The 16,200-nt window shown below is 45.0% G+C and overlaps 1 protein-coding gene across 1 annotated transcript in view; it reads left to right on the plus strand.

Moving 5' to 3' along the window:
- Positions 1 to 16,200, plus strand: part of LOC140394916 (thrombospondin-type laminin G domain and EAR repeat-containing protein-like) — a 254,744-nt gene that overhangs the window by 106,792 nt on the left and 131,752 nt on the right. The window contains exon 2 of the mRNA XM_072482103.1: positions 14,277 to 14,497. Coding sequence (XP_072338204.1) covers positions 14,277 to 14,497 — 221 coding nt within the window. The remainder of the gene's footprint in view (positions 1 to 14,276; positions 14,498 to 16,200) is intronic.

Here is a 16,200-nt window from a genome sequence, read left to right on the forward strand (position 1 = left end):
GAGAATGTGACAGTGTGCAGTGAGGCAGGCGATGAGAATGTGACAGTGTGCAGTGAGACAGGCGATGAGAATGTGACAGTGTGCAGCGAGACAGGAGGTGAGAATGTGACAGTGTGCTGTGAGACAGGCGATGGGAATGTGACAGTGTGCAGTGAGACAGGCGATGGGAATGTGACAGTGTGCAGTGAGACAGGAGGTGAGAATGTGACAGTGTGCTGTGAGACAGGCGATGGGAATGTGACAGTGTGCAGTGAGACAGGAGGTGAGAATGTGACAGTGTGCAGTGAGACAGACGATGAGAATGTGACAGTGTGCACTGAGACAGGAGGTGAGAATGTGACCGTGTGCAGTGAGACAGTCGATGAGAATGTGACAGTGTGCAGTGAGACCGGAGGTGAGAATGTGACAGTGTGCAGTGAGACAGGAGGTGAGAATGTGACAGTGTGCAGTGAAACAGGCGATGAGAATGTGACAGTGTGCAGTGAGACAGGAGGTGAGAATGTGACAGTGTGCAGTGAGACAAGAGGTGAGAATGTGACACTGTGCAGTGAGACAGGAGGTGAGAATGTGACAGTGTGCAGTGAAACAGGCAATGAGAATGTGACAGTGTGCAGTGAGACAGGTGGTGAGAATGTGACAGTGTGCAGTGAGACAGGTGAGAATGTGACAGTGTGCAGTGAGACAGGAGGTGAGAATGTGACAGTGTGAAGTGAGACAGGAGGTGAGAATGTGACAGTGTGCAGTGAGACAGGAGGTGAGAATGTGACAGTGTGCAGTGAAACAGGCGATGAGAATGTGACATTGTGCAGTAAGACAGGCGATGAGAATGTGACAGTGTGCAGTGAGACAGGCGATGAGAATGTGACAGTGTGCAGTGAGACAGGAGGTGAGAATGTGACAGTGTGCAGTGAGGCAGGCGATGAAAATGTGACAGTGTGCAGTGAGACAGGCGATGAGAATGTGACAGTGTGCAGTGAGACAGGAGGTGAGAATGTGACAGTGTGCAGTGCGACAGGCGATGAGAATGTGACAGTGTGCAGTGAAACAGCAGGTGAGAATGTGACAGTGTGCAGTGAAACAGGTGAGAATGTGACAGGGTGCAGTGAGACAGGAGGTGAGAATGTGACAGTGTGCAGTGAGACAGGTGGTGAGAATGTGACAGTGTGCAGTGAAACAGGCGATGAGAATGTGACAGTGTGCAGAGAGACAGGTGGTGAGAATGTGACAGTGTGCAGTGAGACGGGTTGAGAATGTGACAGTGTGCAGTGAGACAGGAGGTGAGAATGTGACAGTGTGCAGTGAAACAGGCGAGGAGAATGTGACAGTGTGCAGTGCGACAGGAGGTGAGAATGTGACAGTGTGCAGTGAGACCGGAGGTGAGAATGTGACAGTGTGCAGTGAGACCGGAGGTGAGAATGTGACAGTGTGCAGTGAGACAGGTGGTGAGAATGTGACAGTGTGCAGTGAGAAAGGAGGTGAGAATGTGACAGTGTGCAGTGAAACAAGAGGTGAGAATGTGACAGTGTGCAGTGAGACAGGAGGTGAGAATGTGACAGTGTGCAGTGAGACAGGAGGTGAGAATGTGACAGTGTGCAGTGAGACAGCAGGTGAGAATGCGACAGTGTGCAGTGAGACAGGCGATGAGAATGTGACAGTGTGCAGTGAAACAGGAGGTGAGAATGTGACAGTGTGCAGTGAGACAGGAGGTGAGAATGTGACAGTGTGCAGTGAGACAGGAGGTGAGAATGTGACAGTGTGCAGTGAAACAGGCGATGAGAATGTGACAGTGTGCAGTGAAACAGGCGATGAGAATGTGACAGTGTGCAGTGAGACAGGCCATGAGAATGTGACAGTGTGCAGTGAAACAGGAGGTGAGAATGTGACAGTGTGCAGTGAGACAGGCCATGAGAATGTGACAGTGTGCAGTGAAACAAGAGGTGAGAATGTGACAGTGTGCAGTGAAACAGGTGAGAATGTGACAGTGTGCAGTGAAACAGGTGAGAATGTGACAGTGTGCAGTGAGACAGGACGTGAGAATGTGACAGTGTGCAGTGAGACAGGTGATGAGAATGTGACAGTGTGCAGTGAGACGGGCTGAGAATGTGACAGTGTGCAGTGAGACAGGAGGTGAGAATGTGACAGTGTGCAGTGAGACGGGGTGAGAATGTGACAGTGTGCAGTGAGACAGGCGATGAGAATGTGACAGTGTGCTGTGAGACAGGAGGTGAGAATGTGGCAGTGTGCAGTGAGACAGGAGGTGAGAATGTGACAGTGTGCAGTGAGACAGGCGATGAGAATGTGACAGTGTGCAGTGAGACAGGAGGTGAGAATGTGACAGTGTGCAGTGAGACAGGCGATGAGAATGTGACAGCGTGCAGTGAGACAGGCGATGAGAATGTGACAGCGTGCAGTGAGACAGGAGGTGAGAATGTGACAGTGTGCAGTGAGACAGGCGATGAGAATGTGACAGTGTGCAGTGAGACAGGCGATGAGAATGTGACAGCGTGCAGTGAGACAGGAGGTGAGAATGTGACAGTGTGCAGTGAGACAGGAGGTGAGATTGTGACAGTGTGCAGTGAGACAGGAGGTGAGAATGTGACAGTGTGCAGTGAGACAGGACGTGAGAATGTGATAGTGTGCAGTGAGACAGGAGGTGAGAATGTGACAGTGTGCAGTGAGACAGCCGATGAGAATGTGACAGTGTACAGTGAGACATGAGGTTATAATGTGACAGTGTGCAGTGAAACAGGAGGTGAGAATGAGACAGTGTGCAGTGAGATAGGAGGTGAGAATGTGACAGTGTGCAGTGAGACAGGAGGTGAGAATGTGACAGTGTGCAGTGAGACAGGCGATGATAATGTGACAGTGTGCAGTGAGACAGGCGATGAGAATGTGACAGTGTGCTGTGAGACAGGAGGTGAGAATGTGGCAGTGTGCAGTGAGACAGGAGGTGAGAATGTGACAGTGTGCAGTGAGACAGGCGATGAGAATGTGACAGTGTGCAGTGAGACAGGAGGTGTGAGTGTGACAGTGTGCAGTGAGACAGGCGATGAGAATGTGAAAGTGTGCAGTGAGACAGGAGGTGAGAATGTGACAGTGTGCAGTGAGACAGGAGGTGAGAATGTGACAGTGTGCAGTGAGACAGGCGATGAGAATGTGACAGCGTGCAGTGAGACAGGCGATGAGAATGTGACAGTGTGCAGTGAGACTGGAAGTAAGAATGTGGCAGTATGCAGTGAGACAGGAGGTGAGAATGTGACAGTGCGCCGTGAAACAGGCGATGAGAATGTGACAGTGTGCAGTGAGACAGGAGGTGAGAATGTGACAGTGTGCAGTGAAACAGGCGATGAGAATGTGACAGTGTGCAGTGAGACAGGAAGTGAGAATGTGGCATTGTGCAGGGAGACAGGAGGTGAGAATGTGACAGTGTGCAGTGAGACAGGCGATGAGAATGTGACAGTGTGCAGTGAGTCAGGCGATGAGAATGTGACAGTGTGCAGTGAGACAGGAGGTGAGAATGTGACAGTGTACAGTGAGACAGGCGATGAGAATGTGACAGTGTGCAGTGAGACAAGCGATGAGAATGTGACAGTGTGCAGTGAGACAGGAGGTGAGAATGTGACAGTGTGCAGTGAGACTGGAGGTGAGAATGTGGCAGTGTGCAGTGAGACAGGAGGTGAGAATGTGACAGTGCGCCGTGAAACAGGCGATGAGAATGTGACAGTGTGCAGTGAGTCGGCGATGAGAATGTGACAGTGTGCAGTGAGTCAGGCGATGAGAATGTGACAGTGTGCAGTGAGACAGGAGGTGAGAATGTGACAGTGTGCAGTGAGACAGGCGATGAGAATGTGACAGTGTGCAGTGAGACAAGCGATGAGAATGTGACAGTGTGCAGTGAGACAGGAGGTGAGAATGTGACAGTGTGCAGGGAGACAGGCGATGAGAATGTGAAAGTGTGCAGTGAGACAGGAGGTGAGAATGTGACAGTGTCCAGTGAGACAGGCGATGAGAATGTGACAGTGTGCAGTGAGAAAGGAGGTGAGAATGTGACAGTGTGCAGTGAGACAGGAGGTGGGAATGTGATAGTGTGCAGTGAGACAGGAGGTGAGAATGTGACAGTGTGCAGTGAGACAGGCGTTGAGAATGTGACAGTGTGCAGTGAGACATGAGGTTATAATGTGACAGTGTGCAGTGAAACAGGAGGTGAGAATGAGACAGTGTGCAGTGAGACAGGAGGTGAGAATGTGACAGTGTGCAGTGAGACAGGAGGTGAGAATGTGACAGTGTGCAGTCAGACAGGCGATGATAATGTGACAGTGTGCAGTGAGACAGGCGATGAGAATGTGACAGTGTGCAGTGAGACAGGAAGTGAGAATGTGGCATTGTGCAGTGAGACAGGAGGTGAGAATGTGACAATGTGCAGTGAGACAGGAGATGAGAATGTGACAGTGTGCAGTGAGTCAGGCGATGAGAATGTGACTGTGTGCAGTGAAACAGGCGATGAGAATGTGACAGTGTGCAGTGAGACAGGAGGTGAGAATGTGACTGTGCAGTGAGACAGGCGATGAGAATGTGACAGTGTGCTGTGAGACAGGATGTGAGAATGTGGCATTGTGCAGTGAGACAGGAGGTGAGAATGTGACAATGTGCAGTGAGACAGGAGATGAGAATGTGACAGTGTGCAGTGAGTCAGGCGATGAGAATGTGACTGTGTGCAGTGAAACAGGCGATGAGAATGTGACAGTGTGCAGTGAGACAGGAGGTGAGAATGTGACAGTGTGCAGTGAGACAGCAGGTGAGAATGTGACAGTGTGCAGTGAGACAGGAGGTGAGAATGTGACTGTGCAGTGAGACAGGCGATGAGAATGTGACAGTGTGCAGTGAGACAGGAGGTGAGAATGTGACTGTGCAGTGAGACAGGTGGTGAGAATGTGACAGTGTGCAGTGAGACAGGCGATGAGAATGTGACAGTGTGCAGTGAGACAGGAGGTGAGAATGTGACAGTGTGCAGTGAGACAGGTGAGAATGTGACAATATAGAGTGCAACAGGTGAGAATGTGACAATATAGAGTGAGACAGGTGAGAATGTGAGAATATAGATTGAGACAGGTGGGAGTGTGAGGATATAGAGTGAGACAGGTGAGAATATGACAAATTAGAGTGTGACAGGTGAGAGTGTTTCAATATAGAGTGCGACCGGTGAGAGTGTGACAATAAATAATGGGACAGGTGAGAGTGTGACAATGTAGAGTGAGACAGGTATGAATATGAGAAGATAGAATGAGACAGGTGAGAATATAACAGTCTAGAGTGTGACGTGAAAATGTAACAATATTGAGTGAGACAGCTGAGAGTGTGAGAATATAGATTGAGATAGGTGAGAATATAACAATATAGAGTGTGACAGGCGGAAATGTGACAATATAGAGTGAGACAGGTGAGAATGTGAGAATATAGATTTAGACAGGTGGGAGTGTGCGAATATAGAGTGAGACAGGTGAGAGTGTGACAATATAGAGTGAGACAGGTGAGAATGTGAGAATATAGAGTGAGACAGGTCAGAATGTGACAATATAGAGTGAGACACCTTTGAGTGTGACAATATAGAGTGAGACAGGTGAGAGTGTGACAATATAGAGTGAGACAGGTCAGAATGTGACAATATAGAGTGAGACACCTTTGAGTGTGACAATATAGAGTGAGACAGGTGAGAGTGTGACAATATAGAGTGAGACAGGTGAGAATGTGACAATATAGAGTGAGACAGGTCAGAATGTGACAATATAGAGTGAGACACCTTTGAGTGTGACAATATAGAGTGAGACAGGTGAGAGTGTGACAATATAGAGTGAGACAGGTGAGAATGTGACAATATAGCGTGTGACAGGTGAGAATGTGACAATATAGAGTGAGACAGGTGAGAATGTGAGAATATAGATTTAGACAGGTGGGAGTGTGCGAATATAGAGTGAGACAGATGAGAGTGTGACAATATAGAGTGAGACAGGTGAGAATGTGACAATATAGAGTGAGACAGGTGAGAATGTGACAATATAGAGTGAGACAGGTCAGAATGTGACAATATAGAGTGAGACACCTTTGAGTGTGAGAATATATAGTGGGACTGGTGAGAGTGTGACAATATAGAGTGGGAAAATATGGAGTGAGACAGTGAGAGTGTGAGAATAGAGGGAGACAGATGAGAGTGTGAGAATATAGGGCGGGATTCTCTCATCCTGCGGCAGAGTGTCCATGCCGTCGTAAACGCCGTCATGTTTTACGATGGCATGAACGGGCCACTTCCAGGACTAATTCTGGTCCCTACTGGGGGCCAGCACGGCACTGGAACAGTTCACGCCGCTCCAGCTGCCGATCCCGGTGCAGTGGTGCCAACGCGGGCATGCGCAGTGGCTTCCTTCAACGCGCCGGCCCTGACGCAACATGGCGCAGGACTACAGGGGCCGGCACGTTGGAAATGAGTACCCCGGCCAGGCCGCATCGGAGATCCCCCCCAGGGTCGGAGCCCCCTCCCCACCCCACAGGACGCCACCTGACCCTTTCATGCTGAGTTCCCGTCGGCTGAGAGCACGTGTGATTGGCGCCGGCGGGACTCAGCGTTTCCACGATGGCTGCTCGGCCCATCCCGGCCCGAGAATCGGCAGGCAGGCCGCGTAGTGCGGCCCGCGACCGCCACTGCGCCAACCACGCCGTCGCCAATGGCGCCGATTGTCCGCTCTGCGGAGAATCACGTGCCGGCATCGGGGCGGCATGGCCTGGTCATGGGGATTCTTCATCCCGGCCCAGGTCTGAGAGAATCCCGCCCATAGAGTGAGACTGGTGAGAATGTGACAATATAGAGTGAGACTGGTGAGAATGTGAGAATATAGTTTGAGACAGTGAGGGTGTGAGAATATAGAGTGAAACAGGTGACGATGGGACAATATACTTTCTGCTCAGTGCTCCCCTGTGTCATTTAATTTCTATGTGTTCTCTAATTTTAATATGAGGAAGGGATTTTGAGGATACAAGCAGCCAGCAGCAGACGTAAATGGAAAGGGAAAATGGAAGGCATAGATTTTAGGCAAGACGATGATTTGGATTGTATAGATGAGGGAGAGTGTTCGAAAGTGATGTCTGGCTTAAGGTCAGAGCTTAGTCATTAGAGTCGCTGTGAATAAATAACAATTGTAGAATGAAGATGGTCATCATTTAGGGTAAGAGTAAATATAGAATTAACGACTAACCTTTTAGTATTGAGTCAATATAAAGGTTAACACTTTAGCTGAGTGCAACAATATGTTTGTATTTCCACTATGCTCGACCTGCAGATAACTGTTGCTAATTAAAGACACAGGGGATTATTTTACAATTAGATGAGCCAATTGCTCAGATTGGCTAAAAATTGCTGTCTGCTCCAATAGCAGCCTCTAGGCAAAGAGCCTTATTTCCTTAACGCTGTACATATAAAAAATGTCAAATAAAACTGCACAAATAACAACAACAGGTTGCATTTATGCTGCGCAGGTTTAACTGGACCAGGAGCCAATCTAAGTCAATGAGCAAATGAGTAATTGATGAATAGGACTTGATAGAATTTGGGGCAACAAAGCTTTAGATGAACTGAAGTATATGGAATATGCCAGGTTAGAGGCCAGTCAGGAGAGCATTGGAATCGTAAGGTTTGGAGGTAGCAAAGGCAGAGGAGAGAGGTTTAACAGCAGATGAGCTCCAGCAGGGGTGGAGTCGGCAATGTCACAGGGATGGAGCAAAGTGGTCTTGGTGATGGCTTGGATGTGGGGTCAGAATCTCAGCTCAGCTTCAAACAGGACACTAGGGTTGTGAATGATCGAGTTCAGCCAGCAAGGATTAAATAGTAAGGTACCTATAAACCCAGAAATCTTCTCTCACATTTTATGAATTTGCAAAGTTCCAGTAAACACTTCTCCAAGTTTTGAATAGACCGTACATCAAGCCTTCAAGTCAAAGTAACCACATGTACCAAACCTTTAAAGGATCAAGCCTATTGAAGCAAATAATGTCTATTATGGTTTGAAAACAACAATCAGCTAATGTATCACTGAGAAAACAAAATAGTACTGAATGTCTTGAGGCGCCATGAGTAGCGTCCCTACCTGTGAGGCAGAAGCTTCAGATTCAAATCTCACTTTGGGACTCAATTGCCACCTAACATTGACTTTGTCTGCGTATCATTTCAGTCATATCGGTAGGAAAAAGGTTAGGTGGATAGAAATCAGTGGAACAGTCAACAAAATGTCATTTGGGCTGCACTCAGAACCCTGATGGGCCGCATGTGGACCCCGGGTCGCAAGTTTCCCACCACTGGGTTATGGCCTAACCCATGGGTTCAGTGGGTTAATTTAGAGAATAAAATTGGAAGGAATGTGATTGAGGTGGAACTGAAATGAACATCAGCATAATAGAGTTGATCTTTTGCAACTAAAGTGTATTGTAGCAACTCTCCAAATGTCTGCATTAACTTGAGCAGTCTGGTGGCTCTACCAGAAAGCACATGGTCTCCTTGATGTGAAGACAGATTAAATGATGCGTGGAAATGCTTTAAACCCTGTTTGAAGCTGAAGAAAAATAAATCTCCTACCTGCTTCAAAGCACTGAGTCAGGTATTTCTGACCACCTTCTTTGAGCTGTGATAATGACCAGTACACTTAGGTACACCTGGGAAAGCTGGTTTTATTCTTCTCCTCATTAGCCCTTTCAAAAGAGTTCTCATAAGGAAAAAACTGTTGTTGAGATAGGCAGAATAGAAAAGCGGCATTGTAGTCAACCTGTTTATTCTACAAACACAATTATGTGAAGTGGTTGAGAACTGGAGAACACAGCTTTGGAAAGTTTTAACTTCCGTGTTTGAATAGAGGACAAAACTTTGAGATGCCAGGAATCTTGCTCAATAACTCAACATCACTGATTGTTGGCTGCAATATCATCAAGTAAAATGTTGCAGATACAAATTCAGTAGTATACAATTGTCGATGTGTGTGAAAGTAGTATAGTTGATGATGTGTGTGATGGTAGTGTATAATTGGTGATGTATGGATTGGATTTGTTTATTGTCATGTGTACCGAGGTACAGTGAAAAGTATTTTTCTGCAAGCAGCCTCACAGATCATTAAGTACATGGGAAGAAAAGGGAATAAAAGAAAATACATAATAGGGCAACACAACATATACAATGTAACTACATAAGCACTGGCATCGGATGAAGCATACAGGGTGTAGTGTTAATGAAGTCAGTCCATAAGAGGGTCATTTAGGAGTCTGTGGCAGTGGGGAAGAAGCTGTTTTTGAGTCTGTTCGTGCGTGTTCTCAGACTTCTGTATCTCCTGCCCGATGGAAGAAGTTGGAAGAGTGAGTAAGCCGGGTGGGAGGGATCATTGATTATACTGCCCGCTTTCCCCAGGCAGCGGGAGATGTAGATGGAGTCAATGGATGGGAGGCAGGTTCGTGTGATGGACTGGGTGGTGTTCACGACTCTCTGAAGTTTCTTGCGGTCCTGGGCCGAGCAGTTGCCATACCAGGCTGTGATGCAGCCCGATAGGATGCTTTCTATGGTGCATCTGTAAAAGTTGGTAATGTGGACATGCCGAATTTCCTTAGTTTCCTGAGGAAGTATAGGCGCTGTTGTGCTTTCTTGGTGGTAGCGTCGATGTGGGTGGACCAGGACAGATTTTTGGAGATGTGCACCCCTAGGAATTTGAAACTGCTAACTACTATGTGATAGTAATGTATAGTTGATGATGTCTTCGATGGTATAGTACAGTTGTCGATGTGTGTGATGGTAGTGTATAGTTAATGATGTGTGTGACAGTAGTGTAGAGTTGATGATGTGTTTGATGGTACAGTACAGTTGTCAATGTGTGTGATGGTAGTGTATAGTTGTCGATGTGTGTGACAGTAGTGCATAATTGTTGATGTGTGTGATAGCTGTGTACAGTTGCCAATGTTGTTACAGTAGTGTATAGTTGAGGTTGTGTGTGACCGTAGTGTATAGTTTTTTAAAATTTAGAGTACCCAATTAATTTTTTCCAATTAAGGGGCAATTTAGCGTGGCCAATTCACCTACCCTGCACATCTTTGGGCTGTGGGGGTGAAACCCACTCAGACGCGGGGAGAATGTTCAAACTCCACACGGACAGTAACCCAGAGCCGGGATCGAACCTGGGACTTCGGCGCCATGAGGCAGCAATGCTAACCACTGAGCCAACGCGCTGCCCCGAGCGTAGTGTTTAGTTGTCGATGTGTATGATGGTAGTGTATAGCTGATAGTGTGTGTGACAGTAGTGTACTGTTGTCGATGCATGTGACAGTAGTGTATAGATGGTGATGTGTGTTGGTAGCGTACAGATGTCGCTGTGTGTTATGGCAGTGTATAGTTATCAATGAGAGTGACAGTAGTGTATAGTTGATGTGTGTGATAGTAGTATATTGTTGATGATGTGTGTGACGGTAGTTTATAGTTGATGATGTGTGTGACAATAGTGTACAGTTGCCGATGTGTGTGATAGTAGTGTATAGTTGATGAGGTGTGTGATGGTGATGTATAGTTGATGATGTGTGCGACAGTAGTGTATAGTTGTCGATGTGTGTGATAGTAATGCATAGTTGATGATGTGTGTGATGGTAGTGTACAGCTAATGATGTCTTTGAAAGTAGTGTATTGTTGGTGATGTGTGTGACGGTAGTGTAGAGTTGATGATGTGTGTGATAGTAGTGATAGTTGATGGTGTATGTGATAGTAATGAATAGTTGATGATGTGTGATAGTAGTGTATAGTTGATGTGTGTGATAGTAATGAACAGTTGATGATGTGTGTGATAGTAGTGTATAGCTGATGATGTGTGTGACAGAAGTGTATAGTTGATGATGTGTGTGACAGTAGTATATAGTTGATGATGTGTGTGACAGTAGTGTATAGTTGATGATATGAGTAACAGTGGTGTTTAGTTGATGATGTGAGTGACAGTAGTGTATAGTTGACAATGTGAGTGACAGTAATGAATAGCTGATGATGTGTGATAGTAGTGTATAGTTGATAATGTGTGTGACAGTAATGAACCATTGAAGATGTGTGTGATAGTAGTGTGTAGTTGATGTGTGTGATGGTAGTATATAGCTGATGATGTGTGATAGTAGTGCATTGTTGATGATGTGTGTGACAGTAGTGTATAGTTGATGATGTATGTGATAGAAGTGTATAATTGATGATGTATGTGACAGTAGTGCCTATTTATTGATGTGAGTGACAGTAATGTATAGCTGACAATGTGTTTGACAGCAGTGTATAATTGATGATGTATGTGACAGTAGTGCCTATTTATTGATGTGAGTGACAGTATTGTATAGCTGACAATGTGTTTGACAGCAGTGTATAGTTGATGATGTATGTGACAGTAGTGTATAGTTGACGTTGTGTATGATAGTAGTATATTGTTGATGATGTGTGTGACGGTAGTTTATAGTTGATGATGTGTGTGACAATAGTGTACAGTTGCCGATGTGTGTGATAGTAGTGTATAGTTGATGAGGTGTGTGATGGTGATGTATAGTTGATGATGTGTGCGACAGTAGTGTATAGTTGTCGATGTGTGTGATAGTAATGCATAGTTGATGATGTGTGTGATGGTAGTGTACAGCTAATGATGTCTTTGAAAGTAGTGTATTGTTGGTGATGTGTGTGACGGTAGTGTAGAGTTGATGATGTGTGTGATAGTAGTGATAGTTGATGGTGTATGTGATAGTAATGAATAGTTGATGATGTGTGATAGTAGTGTATAGTTGATGTGTGTGATAGTAATGAACAGTTGATGATGTGTGTGACAGTAGTGTATAGCTGATGATGTGTGTGACAGAAGTGTATAGTTGATGATGTGTGTGACAGTAGTATATAGTTGATGATGTGTGTGACAGTAGTGTATAGTTGATGATATGAGTAACAGTGGTGTTTAGTTGATGATGTGAGTGACAGTAGTGTATAGTTGACAATGTGAGTGACAGTAATGAATAGTTGATGATGTGTGATAGTAGTGTATAGTTGATAATGTGTGTGATAGTAATGAACCATTGAAGATGTGTGTGATAGTAGTGTGTAGTTGATGTGTGTGATGGTAGTATACAGCTGATGATGTATGTGATAGTAGTGCATTGTTGATGATGTGTGTGACAGTAGTGTATAGTTGATGATGTATGTGATAGAAGTGTATAATTGATGATGTATGTGACAGTAGTGCCTATTTATTGATGTGAGTGACAGTAATGTATAGCTGACAATGTGTTTGACAACAGTGTATAGTTGATGATGTGAGTAACAGTGGTGTTTAGTTGACGATGTGAGTGACAGTAATGAATAGTTGATGATGTGTGCTAGTAGTGTATAGTTGATAATGTGTGTGATAGTAATGAACCGTTGAAGATGTGTGTGATAGTAGTGTGTAATTGATGTGTGTGATGGTAGTATACAGCTGATGATGTGTGTGATAGTAGTGCATTGTTGATGATGTGTGTGACAGTAGTGTATAGTTGATGATGTATGTGATAGAAGTGTATAATTGATGATGTATGTGACAGTAGTGCCTATTTATTGATGTGAGTGACAGTAATGTATAGCTGACAATGTGTTTGACAGCAGTGTATAGTTGATGATGTGAGTAACAGTGGTGTTTAGTTGACGATGTGAGTGACAGTAATGAATAGTTGATGATGTGTGATAGTAGTGTATAGTTGATAATGTGTGTGATAGTAATGAACCGTTGAAGATGTGTGTGATAGTAGTGTGTAATTGATGTGTGTGATGGTAGTATACAGCTGATGATGTGTGTGATAGTAGTGCATTGTTGATGATGTGTGTGACAGTAGTGTATAGTTGATGATGTATGTGATAGAAGTGTATAATTGATGATGTATGTGACAGTAGTGCCTATTTATTGATGTGAGTGACAGTAATGTATAGCTGACAATGTGTTTGACAGCAGTGTATAGTTGATGATGTATGTGACAGTAGTGTATAGTTGATGATGTGTGTGACAGAAGTGTATAGTTGATGATGTGAGTGACAGGAGTGTATAGTTGATGATGTGTACGACAATAGTTTATAGTTGACGATGTGTGTGACAGTAGTGTATAGTGATGATGTGTGTGACAGTAGTATAGAGTTGACGATTCAAATGACAGTGGTGTTTAGTTGACGATGTGAGTGACAGTAGTGTAGAGCTGACAATGTGAGTAACAGTAGTGTATAGTTGATGATTTGAGTGACAGTAGTGTATAGTTGTCAAGGTGAGTGACAGTAGTGTATAGTTGACGTTGTGTGTGACAGTAGTGTATAGTTGTCGAGATGAGTGACAGTAGTGTAAAGTTGATAATGTGAGTGACAGTAGTGTATAGTTGTCGATGTGAGTGACAGTAGTGTATAGTTGTCGATGTGAGTGACAGTAGCGTACAGTTGAAGATGTGAGTGACAGTAGTGTATAATTGATGATGTGTGTGACAATAGTGTATAGTTGATGATGTGAGCGACAGTAGTGTATAGTTGATGATGTGTGTGACAGTAGTGTATAGTTGATGATGTGAGTGACAGTAGTCTGTAGTTAACGATGTATGGGCAGCACGGTGGCACAGTGGTTAGCACTGCTGCCTCACTGCGCTGAGGTCCCTGGTTCGATCCCGGCACTGGGTCACTGCCCTTGTGGAGTTTGCACATTCTCCCCATGTTTGCGTGAGTTTCACCCCTACAACCCAAAAGATGTGCAGGGTAGGTTGATTTTCCATGCTGAATTGTCCCTTAATTGGAATAAATGAATTGGGTACTCTAATTTTTTTTTAAAATAGTTGACGATGTGAGGGACAGTAGTGTATAGTTGTCGATGTGATTGATAGTAGTATATAGTTGTCAATGTACCAGGGGCTGGTTTAGCACACTGGGCTAAATAGCTGGCTTTGAAAGCAGACTAAGGCAGGCCAGCAGCACGGGTTCAATTCCCGTACCAGCCTCCCCGAACAGGCGCTGGAATGTGACGACTAGGGGCTTTTCACAGTAACTTCATTTGAAGCCCACTTGTGACAATAAGCGATTTTCATTTCGTTTCATGTGATTGGCAGTAATGTATAGTTGTCGATGTGATTGGCAGTAATGTATAGTTGTCGATGTGATTGACAGTAATGTATAGTTGTCGATGTGAGTGATGGTAGTGTATAGTGGTCAATGTGTTCTAATTTTTGTTTTGAACACTCATACTTATTTTTAGATTTGAGACCGCAGGATCTCCTATCCGAAATTATTGAAGCCTCTCGGAAATTGGTGAATGCCATCAGGGTTGTCCAGGAACGTGGAGTCCGTGGATTGCGAATAGGTCAGGATTTGAAAGCTGCCTGTTTCCCCGCCTCGCTCATCTTCAAAATGTGTAACTACTTCCCGGCTGAATTCTCCATCATTTTCACACTGAAAGTGAACTACCTGCCATCAAAGGTACTGTGAGAACTCGACATAACCAATCGGGTATGAATGAGTTACATTGGTGTCACACCTCCATGGTTTTGTTTATCTTTTACTGAGAGAGTTGGTAATGAGCATTGTTTAAGGATGCAGCAATGATGATATTAAGGAGTCTTGCACTTTGGAAAAAAGAATAGAGGCATGGACTATTTTCTAAAGGGTGACAAAATTCATAATGCTGAAGTGCAAAGGGACTTGGGAGTCCTAGTCTAGGATTCTCTAAAGGTAAACTTGCAGGTTGAGTCCGTAATTAAGAAAGCAAATGCAATGTTGTCATTTATCTCAAGAGGCTTGGAATATAAAAGCAGGGATGTACTTCTGAAGCTTTATAAAGCACTAGTTAGGCCCCATTTAGAATACTGTGAGCAATTTTGTGCCCCACACCTCAGGAAGGACATACTGGCACTGGAGCGGGTCCAGCGGAGATTCACACGGATGATCCCAGGAATGGTAGGCTTAACATACGATGAATGTCTGAGGATCCTGGGATTATATTCATTGGTGTTTAGGAGGTTGAGGGGAGATCTAATAGAAACTTACAAGATAATGAATGGCTTAGATAGGGTGGACGTAGGGAAGTTGTTTCCATTAGCAGGGGAGACTAGGACCCGGGGGCACAGCCTTAGAATAAAAGGGAGTTACTTTAGAACAGAGATGAGGAGAAATTTCTTCAGCCAGAGAGTGGTGGGTCTGTGGAATTCATTGCCACAGAGGGAGGTGGAGGCCGGAACGTTGAGTGTCTTTAAGACAGAAGTTGATAAATTCTTGATTTCTCGAGGAATTAAGGGCTATGGAGAGAGAGCGGGTAAATGGAGTTGAAATCAGCCATGATTGAATGGTGGAGTGGACTCGATGGGCCGAATGGCCTTACTTCCGCTCCTATGTCTTCTGGTCTTCTGGTCTTATTTACTTTGGTTCAATATCATTTCTCACCTCAGTTATGGCAACCATACCTCTGATTTGGAGGGTCACATGTTCATGTCCCATTTCGTGGACTGAGGGAGCTGCACTGTTAGCGGTGCTGTCTAAGATGTTAAACCATTGCTGCATCTACGCTTTCAGAATGTAAATGATCTCAGGGCACTATTTTTATGAAGAATTGGGGAGTCCTCCTGGTTTTCTGGCTAATATTTCTCCATTGCCCAACTTTTAAACTGATCATCGGTTAATTATCTCATTGCTGTTAGTGGAATCTTGCTGTGCACCGTCTGGCTGCTGTTTTACGACAGTGACGACATTTGGAAACACCTAACTGTCTGCAAAGTGATTTTGGTGTCCTAAGCTGCTATAGAAAATGTTCACCGTAGCTTCCTCATTTTGTGGTCAGTGGCAACTGGAGCTGCAGTTTTAAAAAACATTTGAAAATCGAATCATAGAATCAAATCATAGAATCCCTACTGTGCAGGAGGACATTCGCCCCATCAAGTCTACTCCGACCCTTGGAACGAGCTCCCTACATGGCCCACACCTCCACCCATTAACCCGTAACCCAGTAACCCCATCTAACTGTAGCACACTAAGGGGCAATTTAGCATGGCCAATCCACCTGACCTGTACATCTTTGGATTGTGGGAAGAAACCCACACAGACACGGGGTGAAAGTGCAAACTCCACACAGACAGTAACCTAAGGTCGGAATCGAAACCGTGTCCATGGCACTGTGAGGCAGCAGTGCT

The sequence above is a fragment of the Scyliorhinus torazame genome, chromosome 2 (assembly GCF_047496885.1).
Source record: "Scyliorhinus torazame isolate Kashiwa2021f chromosome 2, sScyTor2.1, whole genome shotgun sequence".
Taxonomy (NCBI): Eukaryota; Metazoa; Chordata; class Chondrichthyes; order Carcharhiniformes; family Scyliorhinidae; genus Scyliorhinus; species Scyliorhinus torazame.